Source organism: Cyclopterus lumpus, chromosome 7, assembly GCF_009769545.1.
Source record: "Cyclopterus lumpus isolate fCycLum1 chromosome 7, fCycLum1.pri, whole genome shotgun sequence".
Classification (NCBI taxonomy): Eukaryota; Metazoa; Chordata; class Actinopteri; order Perciformes; family Cyclopteridae; genus Cyclopterus; species Cyclopterus lumpus.
The window spans coordinates 23,099,548-23,118,201 of NC_046972.1; the positions used below are offsets into that span (position 1 = coordinate 23,099,548).

The following is an 18,654-nucleotide window of genomic DNA, read 5'->3' on the forward strand; positions in this document are numbered from 1 at the left end:
CAGAGGCCCAAACAAAAATAAATATCAAAATTAATTTAAAAAATATTTTGACACTTTTAACGTAACATAATGTTGCATTTGTAACCCAAAATATTTCTGTTAAATTTCTGTAAAAAATTTCTATATATCGGTTTACCTGCTCGTTCATTCAACGTCTCCTTTCTTTGATTAACTGGTTAATAGATTATTATTATTATCATTCAGCCTGTGAACGGACTTCTGGGACTGAAGTTAAAGTTAACGTAGTCGTTTCCATAGCAACAGTAAACACGGTGGAGGGAGGGAGGCGGGGCTTCGTCAGGTGAACGGAAGTGCATGAAGTAGACACACACACAGGCCTAATAGATAATTATATAATATAGTGATGAAAAACTAGTTGAGGGTTAGATAAACAAATGTATTGATATGGTCTGTTTGTGTTATTTCCCTCTTTGCAATATAAAATATATTTTTTTTAATTAAATTATAATAAGAAAAGAAAAGGGGCCCATTACTAGCAGTATCACCCCCAGATAACAGATATCTACCTCGGGCAATCTATTGTTAGTCTATTGCACGCTGACACCAGGAGAGGGCGCTTTCCTTCTATACCTGCTTGTTGTGCTGTAGTTGTAGGTAGTTATTTAATTATTATGTCCTATCTGATGTAAAACAATAAAACAAATAAACCACTCACTGAATGTGTATCGCTTTTTTCAAAACCTATTTCCAAGACCAGTAAGATCCATAAAGGAGGATTTTAAAAAACACATTGTATGACCAGCCTGCGATGCCTTTGACTTCCTCTAGGGGCGACCGTGAGTACATCACCGGAAACGGACAAGAGGCGGCGGAAGTAGTAGAAGAAGAACAGATTCTCCTTCGCTAGCTAGCCAGCTGCTGCTGGGAAGTAGCGTCAACAAATTCCAGGTATTGTGACTCGTACGATCATGATACTTGTTTAAAAACGGTTTACACGCGTCGATGGGAGGACAATAAAAACAGAATAGCGTTATTTCCGGGTGCGCGTGTTCGACATAAGCGCGCCGGAAATGGGGGGCGCGTTGTCTTTGTTTTGATTCCGTGTTGACGAAAGTCAGGCTTCAATGTTGTGTTTTTCACCGAAGGCCCGAACTGTTGTCAGAGTGTATCTGGTCCCCCCTTAAAAAGAAAAAGACAACCGTTGTGACGTTTTATTAAGTACCGGAAATGCTTTTTGTGTGTGTGTGTCCCCTCACAAGTTAAACCTTCTTCCTCGTTTTTTTTTTTTTTTAAAGGATATTCGTCATAATGAGTTATGCGGAGAAGCCGGAGGAGATAACGAGGGAAGAGTGGATGGATAAACTGAACAATGTCCACATACAGAGAGCGGATATGAACAGGCTCATTATGAACTACCTGGTTACAGGTGAAGTACCGTTTTAAAATAAATCTTAATGTGTTATTACTAAAAATGTGCAGGAGTTAAAGACTGGGTTTTTGCTGTTCAACAGAGGGCTTCAAGGAAGCGGCGGAGAAGTTCAGGATGGAGTCCGGAATAGAGCCCAGCGTGGACCTGGACTCCCTCGATGAGAGGATCAAGATCAGAGAGATGATCCTGAAGGGACAGATCCAGGACGCCATTGCACTGATCAACAGTCTGCACCCAGAACTGCTGGATACCAACCGTTACCTCTACTTCCACCTACAGGTAAAATAACATGCTATGCGTTCTTATTTGCAGACATCTTAGGTTTTTTGCACTTTGAGCGATGTCATTTCTGTTATATACTTTTTAATTTTTTTTGGGGGGTGGGGTGGGGGTTGGCGTTTTGCAGCAGCAGCATCTGATCGAGCTGATCCGTTTGAGGGAGACCGAAGCCGCGCTGGAATTCGCCCAGTCGCAGTTGGCGGAGCAGGGCGAGGAGAGCCGAGAGTGTCTGACCGAGATGGAGAGGACGCTGGCGCTGCTGGCGTTCGACAACCCGGAGGACTCGCCTTTCGGAGATCTGCTCAATATGATGCAGAGACAAAAGGTACGCATATTAGTAAAGGTCATCGCTGCACAAAATGCTTTTTTTTGTGTCAGTTAGTGCTGAATGTTTTAGACACATATCCTGTTTTTCTTACCCAATTTTTATAAGGATCGTATGTAAAACGGCGCGTCCGTGTCTCTGTCCCTCAGATATGGAGCGAAGTGAATCAGTGCGTGCTGGACTATGAAAACAGAGAGTCGACACCCAAGCTGGCCAAGCTCCTGAAGCTGCTGCTGTGGGCTCAAAATGAACTTGACCAAAAGAAAGTGAAGTATCCCAAAATGACAGACCTCAGCAAGGGAACCATCGAAGACCCCAAATAATATAACATCATTGCAACAACAAAAAACAAAAAAATGGACACATTTTCCTTTATCTATTTATACCCCCCGACAAACTGACTCGTGCGGAGCACATCCTTTTCTTTTTTTTGTGTAAGGGTTGCTTTTTTGATACTTTGATAACTTTAGAATGTGCAAACTGGATCGATGGCATTTAAAAAAACAAAAAAACAACGACTTCTCACACTAAAGTAACACACAGGTCGAATTGGTATCATCATTTACATATGTGTTTATGTAAAACTTAGTATATTTCAGTTTCACTAGTTTTTTTTCTTCTTTTTTCTGTCTGTTGGCAGGGAAAGTTGTCGGCATCGGAGGGTGTGAATAAAGCCTAAATTAGGCTGTCACTTTCCGCGTGCGACCAGTTTGATGTTCAGGGAAAATGGCTCGGTGTGCACTTCCTCAAATACACAAACTTTTACCGTACATCCAAACAATACACATTTAAGCTTGTAGTTGTTGGTTTTTTAGCTCGTATACTCTCTGTCAAGATACTTGAGATCTTTCAAACTACTGTGACCTTGAAAGTTGAGCTTAAGATACGCATTGTTGCTTGAGACATAAGAAGACGCACACATAATCAGGAACAAAGAGAGAACGAGACAAGATTCCTGGAATGCGCAACAAAAATAAATAAAGCTTAGAGGCATCCTCAGTTTCATACGTCATACAATATCACATGGTATCAAAAGATGTGAATGGATGAATCTGTGTCCACGGACATGGAGACACTTTTACAGGTGGGTTATTGACATGTATGGAAGAAGTAGCTCTTTTTGCTCAATTTGATGTGCTTTTGTTTTTCTTTTCTTTTTTGCTCGGATATTGTTTTGCAATAAAAGTGACATTTTAAAACTACGCAAGTCATAAAGGACTTTAAGGCTTGGAGTGTTTTTTTAAAATTCTGGTACTCATAAAATAAGTGATACAAGAGCAGAGGTGGAAAGTAATTAAGTACTGCACAATTATTAAGTGTGTATATGTATGTATATAGTTCATATAAGCTCCATCTTTCCAAGTACAATATTGACTTTGTGTGCAACTTTTACTAAAAATATCTGAGTACTTCTGCCACTGTGTATTAAATACACAACTTATAATGTAGTACGTATCCTTGTGGTGTCACTTTAACTTAAGAGTACTTCCTCTATTCTACCACTGTAATTTAGTATTTTGACTTTAACATAAAAAACATGTAATAAATAAGCTCCACCTTTCCAGGTACAATATTTACTTTTGTTGTGCAACTTTTAGTATAATGAGAGTACATCTCCTGCCACTGTATTAAATACATAACCTATAAAAAGAGTATTTATCCTGGTGGTGTATACTTTAACTTAAAAAGGATGCGAGTACTTCCTCCACCTCCCGGACCCAGAGGATGAGCGAGCAGCTCTAAAAGTTGTGCAATTAAAAAATTAATTAAAAAAAACGGAAAGCACCGGTCAGGTGGGGGGGGGGGGGGGCGGCACATCAAACGATTCTCCCGTAGGCGACACTGTTACATTATTTCTTTTTTTGGGTGTAAGTGGGTGTATATTTGCACTGTCACCGTCTTATCCTGCGGGGGGGCGGGCGAGAGAGAGAGAGAGAGAGAGAGACTGACACGTGGATTACTCCTCCCGGGGCATTGGGCCGGTGGGGGGGGGGGGAAACACACGCCCCCTCCTCCTCCCAGCAGCTCAGTTCCGTGATCATCATCATCATCATCATCATCACCACCGCCCTCGTTCAGTCCACAGTCGCGCTGGTTATTATGAAGCAGAGTTTTGATATGGACACTTAAAATGAGAAGGTTTAATGTTGTCGTTTTTTTTGTTTACTTTTACAGACCGGAAAGAGATTGAAAGTAAATCAGGGGGAGAGATAGAGAGAGATAAGAGGGAGAGGGAGATAAGAGAGAGAAGAGAGAGAGGGGCTACCGTGAACTCGCGTTGAATGGCAGTTATTCAAAAATATGGCAAGAAATACAGTCCAGATTTGGGGTGTCACACGGAAAGCCACCCGGCCGACAAGGTGGGGGCTCCCGGGGGTCAGAAGAAGTGGCCTGAACGCAACAACTACTGGTCAAGGTAAACGCGTTTCACCTTTAATACCCCAGCGCTGCGTTTTCCTGGTTGCTCGTGAACGTTACACGCGAGAGTGATTAACAGACTTTAATGAGGATACTTTTTGGATACTTTTTGTTCTATAACTATTCGTGAATATTGACATTGTGTAACGTGCTCGGCTCCCTGCGTGAAGTCCCCCCTTTTTTAAGTGCACGTCGCGGGGGTGAAAGTGACAACGTGTCACGTAGTTCGTGGGTGTGGGGAGCACGAGCGAGGAGGAAGTAGCCGAGGCGCTGCTCCCTTCATGAGCATGAAATATGTATCAATTATTATAGAGTTTAGACGCCATACTGTTGCATGCATCCCCAAACCACGACTCTTAAACTTAACCCGATGAGGGGAACCTTTGAGACGGTTAGGGTTCCAAACGGGTAGAACCCTCTGGATAGGTTCTAGATTAAACCTTTGGAATATTAAAGGGTTCTCTGTATTAAAGGGTTCTCTGTAAAACCCCTTTATTAGGTTATAGATTAAACCTTTGGAATATTAAAGGGTTCTCTGTATTAAAGGGTTCTCTGTAGAACCCATTTATTAGGTTCTAGATTAAACCTTTGGAATATTAAAGGGTTCTGGGTACAACCTTCTGGATAGGTTCTAGATTAAACCTTTGGAATATTAAAGGGTTCTCTGTAGAACCCCGATGAGGGGAACCTTTGAGAAGGTTAGGGTTCCAAACGGGTAGAACCCTCTGGATAGGTTCTAGATTAAACCTTTGGAATATTAAAGGGTTCTCTGTATTAAAGGGTTCTCTGTAGAACCCATTTATTAGGTTCTAGATTAAACCTTTGGAATATTAAAGGGTTCTGGGTACAACCTTCTGGATAGGTTCTAGATTAAACCTTTGGAATATTAAAGGGTTCTCTGTAGAACCCCGATGAGGGGAACCTTTGAGAAGGTTAGGGTTCCAAACGGGTAGAACCCTCTGGATAGGTTCTAGATTAAACCTTTGGAATATTAAAGGGTTCTCTGTATTAAAGGGTTCTCTGTAAAACCCCTTTATTAGGTTCTAGATTAAACCTTTGGAATATTAAAGGGTTCTGGGTACAACCTTCTGGATAGGTTCTAGATTAAACCTTTGGAATATTAAAGGGTTCTCTGTAGAACCCCGATGAGGGGAACCTTTGAGAAGGTTAGAGTTCCAAACGGGTAGAACCCTCTGGATAGGTTCTAGATTAAACCTTTGGAATATTAAAGGGTTCTCTGTATTAAAGGGTTCTCTGTAGAACCCATTTATTAGGTTCTAGATTAAACCTTTGGAATATTAAAGGGTTCTGGGTACAACCTTCTGGATAGGTTCTAGATTAAACCTTTGGAATATTAAAGGGTTCTCTGTAGAACCCCAATGAGGGGAACCTTTGAGAAGGTTAGGGTTCCAAACGGGTAGAACCCTCTGGATAGGTTCTAGATTAAACCTTTGGAATATTAAAGGGTTCTCTGTATTAAAGGGTTCTCTGTAGAACCCCTTTATTAGGTTCTAGATTAAACCTTTGGAATATTAAAGGGTTCTCTGTAGAACCCCTTTATTAGGTTCTAGATTAAACCTTTGGAATTTAAAGGGTTCTGGGTACAACCTTCTGGATAGGTTCTAGATTAAACCTTTTGAATATTAAAGGGTTCTCTGTAGAACCCCCCCCCCCCCCCCATCTAGGTTCTAGAATAAACCTTTGGAATATAAAAGCGTTCTGGATAGAACCCCCTGTTTAGGTTCTAGACTAAACCTTTGGAATATAAAAGGGTTCTGGATAGAACCCCTCCTGGTTGGGTTCTAGATAAACCCCTTGGAATATGAAAGGCGTCTTGTTAGCACCATTGGAAGATGTAAATATTCTGGATAGAACCCCAGGGAGGGTTCCGGGTGGAAACATTACACCGTAGTGGGATTCTCCGTAGAATCCTCTCACAGATGGTTCTAGGTACAACCATTTATGTTGTGTTCTAGGTAGAACCCTCTAAAGAGTTTTTAACATGGAACTTTTACAAAAAGCTGAATAACCCTTTCATGATTTTTAGTGATGGTCTTCATCTCTGAGAGTTCAGACGCCACTTTGACTCATGTTGAATGCACTTATCAGAGAAGACCTCTCCTTTCATGTGGTCCCCCCCTCCCCCAACACAGGCCGGTGGCGAGGGTGTGGACGGTGGTGCTGCTGCTCGGGACCTGCCTCCTCTACTGCGCCCGCGTGGCGATGCCCATCTGTGCCGTCAGCATGGCGGAGCAGTTCAACTGGACCAAGAGGGAGTCCGGCATGGTGCTGGGCAGCTTCTTCTGGGGCTACTGCTTCACCCAAGTCTTCGGGGGCTACGTCAGCGACCGGTGGGGGGAAAAGAACACAATAGTCCCGTTGTGACGTAACGTTGGCCGAAGTAAAACAGTAGTCTCTTGTGTCCACGCAGGTGTGTTCATGACTCGGGTGTTTAGTCCGAGCTTTCCCTGCTCGTCGTAGTTTTACTTGCATGGCGAGGTGACGCAAACAGGGCCCGCTTGTGTTTGCTCAGAGTGGACAGATGGATGTTGTTTTTCCTCATGCTCGATAATGTTGTGTGCTCTCGAATGATGCCACAATAATAATAATAATAATAATAATAATAAACGGACGTGTCCGCAGGGTCGGAGGCGAGAAGGTCCTCCTGCTGTCTGCAGCCGCCTGGGGGTCCATGACCGCCTTCACCCCCATCCTGGCCCACTTCTGCTCCCAGCCCATCATCTCCATGACGCTGGCCCGCTTCCTCATGGGCTTGTTGCAAGGTGAGCGGGGGGGGGGGGGGGGGGGGATAAGTTCAAAGGCAGCCGACATACAATAAATACATGTTGAAGTCATGTTGGTTTGAGCGATGAGTGTCTTGAGTGGTTTGTTTTAAAGTACTTTTTAATGCAGTGAGGCCTGAAACGCTGTTAAATTCGTATTTCATCAGCAGAAGAAATGGATGACTAATTCATGTATGGAGTAACTATTTAATTGATTGAGTATCCCTACGACATTCATAGAGCTCTGTTGGAGACCAGAATGCAACGTGTCTATTAATACCAGACACGGGCGTGGTGTTTCGGGCGCGTCTGTTAACTTTTGTCTTTGCTTTGTTTGTTTGGTTTGTTTTGTTGTGTTTGCTTTTTTGGAATTTCTCTCCGAACATGTTTTGATGTCCTGGTTTTTTGTTCTTTTTTTTTCTTGTAGGGGTTCATTACCCGTCTCTGGCGAGCCTGTGCTCTCAAAAGGTGGTGGAGAGTGAGCGAGGCTTCCTGATGAGCACCGTGGGAAGCGGCTCCTACCTGGGGTGAGTCATGGGGGGGGCGGGGGAGGAGGAGGAGGAGGAGGTGGAGGAGGTGGAGGAGGAGGAGGAGGGGGGGAGGGGGGGAGGGGGGGGAAATCACTGTTGTAAAGAGGATTTAAAAGCTGGGATTTAGTATGCAGAGAAGAATTTCCTCACTGGTATCAATAATGGATACATTATTATTATTATTAATATTCTTATTATCATCATTATTATTATTATAAGCCAGCCTCTGGCCACCTATTTAATTTCTCCCCTTCCACTACCGGCTTTTCCAGTTCCAAGTCGATTGTGAAGAATACAAACAAGCCAGAGTGTTTTTTCTTTCTTCCCCTCCTTCTACAAGAGGGATAATGTTTGAAGTCTATGCTTCATGTGTTAAAGCTGCATTCTCTCTCCTGACCACCAGGGGGCGACTCCTCTGGTTGTATAGAAGTCTATGCTTCATGTGTTAAAGCTGCATTCTCTCTCCTGACCACCAGGGGGCGACTCCTCTGGTTGTATAGAAGTCTATGCTTCATGTGTTAAAGCTGCATTCTCTCTCCTGACCACCAGGGGGCGACTCCTCTGGTTGTATAGAAGTCTATATAAACGACTCTACTTCTCTTGATGTATTCCCTCAGTAAACATTGTAAACATGAGTTTATGGTCTTCAATACAGCGCGATGTTCATTTATTACATTATGGTCCATAACTGTAAACATTTTTGGTCACTTAAAAATGTCTTATTCAGTGTCGCTTTTGCAAAAAAACAACTAAAAGCCAAACTTGGAGCTTCAAAAGGTCGGTCCCCGAGCTGCTGGGTGAGGCCACCTCTCACATATACGGTCTATGTACATATGCAGATGTATGAAGTGTGATAGCCCAGCTATCTGTTTGCATTTCAAAGTCCTTTACCATGTTGAAACCTTGTGTGACCGAGGTGTGTTTGTTTGACCCCTCGTGTCTTGTGACCCCCTTGTTTCCCTTTTCTCTCACCAGCACTCTGGTGATCGGCGGGGCCGGCTCCCTCATGCTGGACCTGTACGGCTGGCAGAGCGTGTTCTACGCGTCGGGCCTCCTCTCGGTGCTGTGGGCCTACTGCATGTGGAAACATCTGCTCCGAGGAGAAGGCAAGCCCAAGGCTTTTTAAAGGAGCCCCGTCCGCCGCTCGTTTTCGGGCGTCGCGCGCTCGTACGCTCACGCTCTTGTGTTCATGTGCGTCCGCAGGGCCCATCATCACCCTGGAGTCCCTGGGAAGTGGTGGGTCCCAGTCCACAATGTCCAAAAGACACTGGTTAAGGCTCCTCAAACAACCGGCAGTCTGGTGAGAGAAAGAGGAAGCGAGTGGATTTATGAAGTATGATGTAAGAGGAAGACATGTAGAAATGTATCTCGGCCTCGACCGATCATAACTTACTAATAACCAGCTTTTAATCTGGGCCATATTTTAAAATGGAAAGCCTCTGCTGTCTGTTAATGTTATTATATTATTATTATAACCACATGTATTATGTATTCTTAATGCTTTCAACCACATGCTATTTGCCTTTTTAAGGGGAGACACTACAGGTGAATTGGGTAAAAAATAAAATTGATCTTGTAGAGCAGATCAGCATGAACATTTTTGTATCTATTTATTATAGATTACATTAATATTAATTAATACATATTATTATATGTTGATTAATAAATGTAGTATAAATGAGGCATTGAATGCTGTGTGAACAAAACCCCTCTGCATAAAACTTCGTAATATATTTATAAATGAACTTCACCACGTCATTACTTACATTAAGATAATTCTTTTTTTTGTATTACATGTTTTCTAAAATATAATGAAGCATTACGCAATTGTAACCTTTGGTACGCAAACAGACAAAGTAGTAAAATCTGATTTTTTAATATATATATATATATATATATAAAATAGCCCAAAAATCTAAATTGACCAGTGCATGAAAAACCATGTTTTAGCCTCCAGGTGTCTCCCCGCAATACACACACACACACACACATAATGTAGACGTGGAGACAATAGATGTGCAACGCGCAGCACGTAAACCACACGCAGCAACCTCCAGTTGACCTCTGGTTGACCTCTGGTTGACCTCCGGTCGACCTCCGCCTCACGCGTCCGTCTCTCTCTCCTCATTTTCCCGACAGCGCCGTGATCGTCACGCACCTCTGCGCGGCGAGCACCTTCTTCACCCTGTTGTCCTGGCTGCCGACGTTCTTCAAAGACACGTTCCCCGACGCCAAGGTACCCACCGCGGGCCTCCGTTTGCATGCTAACGGTCACTAACTCGGACCTCAAAGTCACCACGGTATACGACGTCTGGAGGTGTCCGTAGAAAAAAATGGCGTCCGGATCGACCCGATGGACGGAGAGATTTTCACTGGATGAATTAAAAACGTAGATAAAACCATCAGGAGATGTGGGAGTCTCCTGTCCGTGCCCCGTGTGAGAAGAAGAGAAGACTTCCGTATTTATTTTAAATTTAAACCAGGAGCTCTTCCTAAAGCCCTTTTTTTTTTAAATTGAGGTATTTCACAATCCTAAATTGCTTCCTCGGGGAGGCCTGAAGTTTTACGATGACGACGCGTATTGTTTCCCAGCTGTTTGTTTTCTGATTATTTTTTTAAAAAGTCCACTCGCACCTCGAACATGTGTCGCTCCTCCTCCAGGGCTGGGTGTTCAACGTCATCCCCTGGTTGGTGGCCATCCCCTCCTCCCTGTTCAGTGGCTGCCTTTCGGACCACCTCATCAGTCAAGGTGGGGCGACCGATGATCACATATCAGCTTTTTTTAAAAATAATAAAAAAGCGGATTAAAAATAATGGAGCTTCCCTGATTTTTCTCTCTCGATCCCCACAGGCTACGACACGGCCTCGGTGAGGAAGTTGATGCAGGTAAAAATATGTGTTCTGGTTGTTTCTTTTGAAAAGCCTTCGTTCACAAGGTTAATTATTTAAGATGTGTGTTTTTCTTTCTTTTTTGTGCACATTAGTTCTTCTCCATGGGCGTGTCCAGCGTGTTCACCCTCCTTCTGTGCGGCAACACCACCTTCCCCTGGGCCGTGGCCTTTGTGTCCGCCACCATGGGCTTCACCACCTTCAGCCACAGGTATACCGCCCCCCCCCCCCCCCGGGGCCGGGAGCAGAGTATAGTGTCGACTGTCTACGGGTGTTGCGGTCCAGACCAAAACCACGAGACCACGTTGTGACCGAGACCGAGACTTTGAGGGGTTGAGACCAAGACCAGTGCGAGTCCACACAGTGCATGATGTAATGTGGAAAAACAAAGAAACACAGAACACAATCTTAAAAAACAACCCCATAAAACAAACAAAGGATCCTTTTCATTCAACTCTTTTATTGCCAAATATACAGAATAAGCGTGGTCTTAAAATCTCGAGTACTGCAACCGTACCTTTCTCTGAACACCGACATATGGGACATTGTGAATACATATATTAATATAAATATATATATTTATTAATATATATATATATATATATATATATATATATATATATATAAATATATATATAAAAAAATAAATATTCAGATAAATAAATAAATATACATATAAATAAATAAATATATATATATATATATAACAATATATAACAATATATATTTATATATATATTATTATATATATATATAATACATATTCATATAAATAAATAAATAAATAAATATACAAATAAATAACTATACATAGAAATAAATATATAAAAATATTTATATAACAATAACAATATATATTTATTTATTTATATATATATATATATATATATATATATATATATAAATATTTTGTGGCTGAGATTATAGTCAGTTTAGCACCTTGTCTTGCTGAATAAATATGGCTTATTATGGCATGTATTTGTTTTACAGCGGTGTGTCTCTAAATGTTCAAGATCTTGCTCCTTCTTGTGCTGGATCTTTATTTGGTAAGTTAAAAAGAAAATATATATATATATTAATAATATAAATATATATATATATATATATATATATATATATATATATATATATAATTATTATTTCCAGTAATTCTGATGAAGATGATCAAAGGAATCGTCTGACACGTGCGCGTCTCTTCTGCAGGTGTCATGAATACATGCGGCGCGTTCTCAGGTGAGTTTCTCCGGGTAACGAATACCTGTGATGAATCTTTCTCCAGCGGTTTGCTAAATTACACACACAAACAAACCGATCCCGGTGATCCATCGTCCGCGCGGCGCTGACAAACGTTTGAGCCGACGTGTCTCCCGTCTGTCATTCGGCTCATATGCGCACATGCATATTTCATCAATGGAGTTTGTGTCAGATGAATAATACAGAGAGCGGAGGATGACAGTTGATGGTCCTGTGAGGGGATGTGTGACAACCCTTTGTTTGAATATGTGTGGTGCTGTTAATGGTGACGGTGTGTGTGTGTGTGTGTGTGTGTGTTTTTCCCGCGCAGGGGTCCTACTGGTGTACTTCTCGGGGTACCTCATCGAGACCACCGGCTCCTGGACGTCTGTGTTCGCCCTCATCACCGCGGTCAACCTGCTGGGCCTCTGCACCTTCCTGGTCTTCGCCGACGCCCGCCGGGTCGACATCGACCCGAGCAAGGTGCACCACCACGACATCCACCTCTGAATCCACGCGGCGGCTAAAAAGGTGCTAATTTTTCCGATATTTGCAGCGTAGCTGTTGGAGGAAACGTCTGTTTGTAGGGAGCTTCTCCGTTTCTTGTTGACATACGAGGCCGATAACCCGAACCTCCTCCTTCCTCCTCAAGGGGGGGAACACACACTGTTAGCTCTGCCGGCGCCCGGCACTGTCGCCATGTTGAGAGCCGTTGGGAGGCAACCATCTCAATGTCGCATTCGGCACCTTTTTTTTTTTAAACAGCTGTTTACACTCATTTGTTACAGAATGTGTTACTTAGTCCGAGGGAAGTGTGTGTGTGTGTGTGTGTGTGTCCGTCCTTACCCTCCGGGGGTGGGGGGGGAGAGTCCAGCCTCCCGCACTTGAAGTCTTTTATTAGTACGCCCCGCTCACCCATCACTGTGTGAGTGACACCTCATTACCCAGACGCTAATTACTTGGCAGGCGCTCTAATGTCCTTCACCATTTACCTACTATGGTCCTCATCGCCATGGTTACAAGCTCATCTTATCGTTACGGTCAGGGGGGGAGGGGTTTCAATATGTTTTGAGTTGAAAGACCAAAGGTCATTAATTATTTTAATTTCTCTCTATGCGATCAAATGGAATAAAAAATACCACACGTAATTATTTTTGGAGTATATTTATATGGCTTAATTAATCTTTTTTAATTATTTTTTTAACGAATATTTTAAGAATAAAATGAAGAAATATATATTAGTTAAAATTACAGAAAATGGGAGTAAATTATTTACAGTGTGATGCAGTATGAATAACTTTTCTGACCACATTACCACTTTGGTGAAAACTGAGTCTCTAGGTTGTTGTCGTCGTCGTTAGCAACGCTGGACAGGAAGAGACGTCTATATTTGGGAAGGCGGTAGAGAGGTTAGGCCCTCCCCTTTCCGGTGTTCTTATTTGGGGAAGAAATCTGTATGTTTGTCGATGAAAAAATGTGTTTAACTCTCTCATATTTATTTTTTCTGAAATAAGCGCGCACGGTGGCCAACCGGAAGAGGGGGCGGGACTTCACCTCTCTCTAGTTAGCACCGATTGGAGCCCATTCAGATTTAAATACGTTTTCTTTCTGGTACACACTTGACACGATGAATGTTGCCGGTGGGAAGATAACAAATATTGGGCTCAAGTGATTTGTTCGTAGCGTTCAGCTTTCGCATTTCCCAATATTTCATCTCCAGTCTCGATGTTTACTTTATAAAATCTATGCATTCGTTATTTGGTGCCTAATTTAAACGAGGAGAGAACTTTAAAGATTATTGATTATTGTGCATCGCTACATTGTTGCTTTCTTTGATGGAGTTGTGTTGCTTCTGTGTGACTTTGTGTCGTTATTCACATTCGAAGGAGTCGTCTTTGGGGTTTTTTTGGGCTGGATGGATTTCTGTTTCTGAAATGCTTATTGTTACATCGTCTCTGTCATTGCAATAATGTGTACCAAATGTGCCTTTTTATTGCATTATTTACAACTGCATTCATCACTTCTGATCTTTAATTTTCCTGTTGTTACATCTTGCAAAATGTTAAACGTTCACGTGAGAAATAACTTCTCTCACTGGTTCCTGAAAGCATTTCTGTCAAATCCTTTTTTGATAACATGTAAGATATGTATGATAGAAAGAATAAATATGCCGTATTATAATGCTTTTAAAGATGTGTTGTATTTAAAAGCATATATATATATATATATATATATAAACTTTGAATAAAAATGAGTCTATTTTGTCAACACCCTGTTTGAGTGTATGTTCTCTGCAGAGCCACCAGGGGGCAGCACAGTACCAACAATGAGAAGAAGGGAGGCCTTCAGTACGTGGATGATCTCTTAAAAGCAGAAATATTGTTCTTTTTCGGCCTCTTTAGCTTCAATAACGTGTAGTCTTTGAGACTAGTGGAAAGAAAAGATTCAAAATACACATTTAGGTGTTTTATTTTGACTATTTTGTCTATTTGCGTCTGTAGATTTCTCCTAAATTCACTAGAAGATACCATTAGATAATGCCTAATTTGCATAATTAAATATAACATTAACATTTCAGAAAACTAGTATTACAACAACGTATTTATCGTCTTAATGTCAGTAATCAACTGGTAACATTTCATGTTATCTATTAGTTAATTCTTTTTACCCTATTCACCTGTAGTGCCTACAAAATGTTATCATTATCATTTTAAAGGCCGTTTTCTCTAAATTAGTTTGTTCTCAGACTATAATTCAGAGCTTCATTTATACAATATTTTCGTGCTTCAAAACGCAGCGGCTGTTTTAAATTTTTTTTTTTAAATGGCTGTTGACAGTGAGTGATGCAAAGAGCTTCCCCCTCTGTCAAAATATTTGACACATTAACTGAATTAAACAAGCTTTTTGTCCTCACCTGGCTTCATCCAACGTTCACGTTTCTGTTCTGGGAATGTATGCAAATGAGCTCATATTTAATAAGTTAACGCCTCATTTGCATATTTTAAACATAACTTTTCAGGGAATAATTGTAACTCAGCGAATACTTGTCTTAATGTGAATCATCAACTGGGGAAGTTTCCTGGTGATTTCTCTTTTAGTTCTTTCATAAATATGTGTCGCCTTGTCGCCTACAGGTCAAGAAGGTGAGGGTTTACTCCCCCCCCCCCCCCCCCCCCCCCCCCCCCCTCCCCCTTCACCTGAGAACCATTCGTCGGTTCACAAGGAGCCAATCCCGCATGTGGACCCCGATGCGGATCGCGGTCCAGCGCGGGTCTGTACGGCTCGCTACGGGGCCCCGGATCCCCGAGTCCGGGCTAGCAGGCGGCGCCATATGGCAGGATGCTGTGTGCCATGTTGGCTAGCTTGGCACTGCCCACGTGTGAATGGCCAGACGCTAGTCAACCCAGCCCACTCCTATCTCACGGGACCTGAACGGCTCGGGTTGCCATGGAGACGGGTGGCTTGTGGCAATGAAAAGAAAAGGGGGGACGGGGGGGGGGGACGGGTCACAAGTGAGTGAAAGTAACAAGTCAGATAGAAGTCAGCGGAGTCCGAGTGCGTTGGCAGGGAATTTGGCTTTTGATGTATAGTTCATGCAAAAACAGCCGCGGTGCTGAAGAGGTGGTCGGACGCTTATTGGAGTGCTCTCGCCGACGGAAGATGGTGTTGTAAAAGCAGACATAATCATGATGAGTGGCCCGCTATTTAATTAGCAGAGATGAAACATGGTGAGGTTGAGTGTGGAGGAGACGGAGGGTGTGGGGGGGGGGGGGGGGGGGGGGGGCAGATAAAAATATAAAAGAAATTAAAAAAAACTCCCCCAACTTGTCGGCTTGTAAGAGTAACCCGGTAAAGAAAGCCCCCCCCCCCCCCCCCCCCATCAGAGAGCCAGAGATACATGTAAATGAAATAGCCCCATTAATTAGTAATTAACATCAAGTTAATGACATTCCAGCGTGTCGCCATCTCGTCCTATGTCCTTCCTCCGTGGCGGAGGGGGCCGCCTCTCCGGTCCCCTGATCTGAATGCTAATTAGTGCCCGAGCTAAACTGCCATATAGGGCTATACCTAATAACACAGAGGGCCTTGTTTAAAGACCGGTCATTGTGTGGGAAGGATTAATGACTTTGTGGTGGCAGATCAGGAGGCTTCGTAAGTCTGCTGCTCCTCAGAGGGCCGTGATATTGAGGGCCATTGACAGGTTTTATGTGCTAATTGCGTTGCGCCTGTTAGCCTAATGTCGGATTGTCCCTCGTGACTCCGGAACTGCTTTTAACCGTTTTAAAAAAAGAAAAGAAAAATACATCCCGATAAATGTTTTCAGGATGTTAAACGTATCATTTTAACGTCGTGGTGGGGGGGGGTTGATTGGGTTTGAGGGCCCCTGCAGTGGTTACATTAGTTTTTTTTGTGTGTGTGTGGGGGGGGGGGGGGGGGGGGGGGGGGAGGTCCGGGCCCCTACTGAGCCCGAATCCGCTCTGTGAGGCAATTTGGACGCGATTGGACCGCAGCCGGGTTACAGCGTCTCTGTGAAGACGAGATGAAACGTGGAGTTAACACTCTGTACGCGGCGGACGAGAACGCCAGGAATGAAGGAGATGTGTTCACGCGTTGATGTTTCCGGAGGGGGGGGGGGGAGGGAGGGAGGGGGGTCATGTCCTGCAATGCTAAGCTGTTCTTTGAATCCATTTTTTCCTCTGTCTCCATTATGAATTCCTCTTGTCTCCTATTGCTATCAGAGTCTCTCTCTCTCTCTCTGTCGCCCTCTTTCATTTTTTCTTTCCCCCCCCCCCCCCCCCCCCCCCTTTCTATCCAAACTCTGTTCTGGTACACAGTTGACCCTTTAAAAGGATCCCCTGAGCCCACACACACACGTGCATACGCACAACCAAATATGTTGATTTCTGTCAATTAAACCCCATCAGCTGTTTGCCTCCTGCTAGACATATGGCCCGTGTTAAATCTAAAGAGCAAATGGAGCCGCTATTGAGTGGGGCATCATTTTAATGGAACCCTGGGGGACCAGACCCACACCTGCGCAATAATAACATTAAATCATGCTCAACACGCTGGCCAGATGAGGACAGTGTTGGTGTTTGTGTGTGTGTGTGCGCGTGTGTGTTGGTTTCCCTGGATTACGAGGACGTTTTAATGCTACCCATGCCCACCTTGTGAGGACATCACAGCCTCGTGAGGACGAAGGACAAGTCCGAACGAGGTTCCCACGGCTTTCTCTCCCTCGTTGTCTCAGTAAAACATCCCAGAACATATAACAACGTGTTTGAGTACATGGCATCTTAATTCAGAAAAGAAAAAGGACAAAATAACACACGACGCGGACAGTTTTTAGTTTTTAATTTTGTGGAAGCGGCGTTGCAGCGACGCGAGGCTCCACAGGTACGCGGCTCGGTTTGGATCCTTCCTCCCGGTGTTTGTTTTCTTGTTTCAGAGGCGCTCCAGGAGAAGAGGGAGCTCAGGCTGTTCTCAGCCTCTAATATTTGCGATTACATAAGCCAGAGAAAAACAAAAGGCACGAATGCACTCCAATCGGCGCCGAGCGTCTCTCCCTTTTGCAGACGGAGCGCATGGGTTTATCATTTATTTATTTACTTTTCTCATTTTTTTGCCAAGTGAGTGGTTACGGAGGGTCAGAGGTCAGAAACGGAGACAAATGACTGAACAAATGTTTGGAAATATAATTTCAGAAAACAATATGGTGCGTTGCCTTTGGCGGGGAGCGTCAGATGCTTAGTTTAAGACGAGAGGAGAACAAATACTCTCACATACTGTGCAAATAGAGCAAATCTCCTCTCTATGACAATGTTAACTTAATATTGCCGTCGACTGCGATAAACACGCCAGTCTGCCGATTCTTCTATTGTACTTAAATATTTTCAGTGCGGGCTGGAAACTTATACTTATTTTATCATTATTTTTGCTCCATCTCCTCAAATATAGAATGTCAGAAATTAGCAAACATTCAAAAAAATAATCTTTTCTGTTGAAGAATATAGATGAAAAATAGACAGTTTATACCTGGATTACAGATCACTAACTACATTATTTATTTTATATATAATAAAATAAAAAATGTCCATCAGAGATTCCCAGAACAACAATGCGATGTCTTCAAAAATGCTTATTTTTGTTTGTTTGCCATAACGCAAGACGGAGCAGGTTTTTTTTTTTTTTTTGCGTCAGAAAAATAGCTGAATAAACGTCACGTCCGATTAATCGACCAATCGCTGCAGATCTATGTAAATATCTGTAATTTTTGCAAACTAAACAATAACCGGTCCCCCACGTTGTTAGGGGGAGATGAATAGTGGAGAAATTAAGTAGTGTTGTTAAATAACTTGCTTTTTTATTTCCACTCACACGTCCTAATAACGTGCAGCATTCTGTTTGTGCATGCACACAAGGAGGTTAAACCCCCTCTCACACACACACACACACACACACACACACACACACACACACACACACACACACACACACACACACACACACACACTCATCTGTTCCGGCTTCACGGCGCTCACATCTCCAAACACGCCGCCAGATCTCCCCTCCTTTTTTTTTTTTCCCCTGCTTGCTCTTTACTAAAGTTTGGCTGTCAATCAGCGGTGGCCTCGGGCAACAGGCACTGATGAAAAGACCCCTGAGACAAGGAGACTCAAATTAGATTTCAATAGGGATGTTGAATATTCATATCGGGGAAAACATCTAAAGGTAAACGCTTTTTGATCTCCGCGCACACAGAAAAATATCACTTGTGTTGCATTCCCAGGTCCTGGCGCTCTGGTT

At 43.0% G+C, this 18,654-nt stretch overlaps 2 protein-coding genes across 3 annotated transcripts; both read left to right on the forward strand.

The window, feature by feature from the left end:
• The first annotated feature begins 809 nt into the window (after positions 1-809).
• On the forward strand, positions 810-3,197 carry LOC117734122 (glucose-induced degradation protein 8-B homolog). The gene is made up of 5 exons (XM_034538227.1): positions 810-909; positions 1,257-1,387; positions 1,473-1,669; positions 1,797-1,994; positions 2,144-3,197. The coding sequence occupies exons 2-5, from the start codon at positions 1,270-1,272 to the stop codon at positions 2,315-2,317; spliced, it is 687 nt and encodes a 228-aa protein (XP_034394118.1). The 5' UTR covers positions 810-909; positions 1,257-1,269; the 3' UTR covers positions 2,318-3,197.
• An 827-nt stretch (positions 3,198-4,024) lies between these two features.
• slc17a9b (solute carrier family 17 member 9b) lies at positions 4,025-14,115 on the forward strand. Of its 2 annotated transcripts, XM_034536969.1 has the most exons (14): positions 4,025-4,410; positions 6,566-6,763; positions 7,056-7,195; positions 7,623-7,722; positions 8,701-8,831; positions 8,929-9,025; positions 9,865-9,961; positions 10,387-10,474; positions 10,577-10,611; positions 10,710-10,825; positions 11,605-11,660; positions 11,818-11,847; positions 12,179-12,378; positions 12,500-14,115. In XM_034536969.1, exons 1-13 carry the CDS (start codon positions 4,277-4,279, stop codon positions 12,355-12,357), a joined length of 1,401 nt encoding a protein of 466 aa, XP_034392860.1. In that variant the 5' UTR covers positions 4,025-4,276; the 3' UTR covers positions 12,358-12,378; positions 12,500-14,115. The 2 variants fall into 2 exon arrangements, with proteins under 2 accessions (XP_034392860.1, XP_034392859.1); XM_034536968.1 differs by having other exon boundaries at positions 12,179-14,115.
• Positions 14,116-18,654: the final 4,539 nt, after the last annotated feature.

Coding starts and splice junctions, on each gene's coding strand:
- LOC117734122 (XM_034538227.1), top strand. CDS start 1,270: ATGAGTTATGCGGAGAAGCCGGAGGAGATAACGAGGGAAGAGTGGATG. Junction 1,670..1,796: donor ACCTCTACTTCCACCTACAG/GTAAAATAACAT, acceptor GGCGTTTTGCAG/CAGCAGCATCTGATCGAGCT. Junction 1,995..2,143: donor ATATGATGCAGAGACAAAAG/GTACGCATATTA, acceptor TCTGTCCCTCAG/ATATGGAGCGAAGTGAATCA.
- slc17a9b (XM_034536968.1), top strand. CDS start 4,277: ATGGCAGTTATTCAAAAATATGGCAAGAAATACAGTCCAGATTTGGGG. Junction 6,764..7,055: donor GGGGGCTACGTCAGCGACCG/GTGGGGGGAAAA, acceptor ACGTGTCCGCAG/GGTCGGAGGCGAGAAGGTCC. Junction 10,612..10,709: donor CGGTGAGGAAGTTGATGCAG/GTAAAAATATGT, acceptor TGTGCACATTAG/TTCTTCTCCATGGGCGTGTC.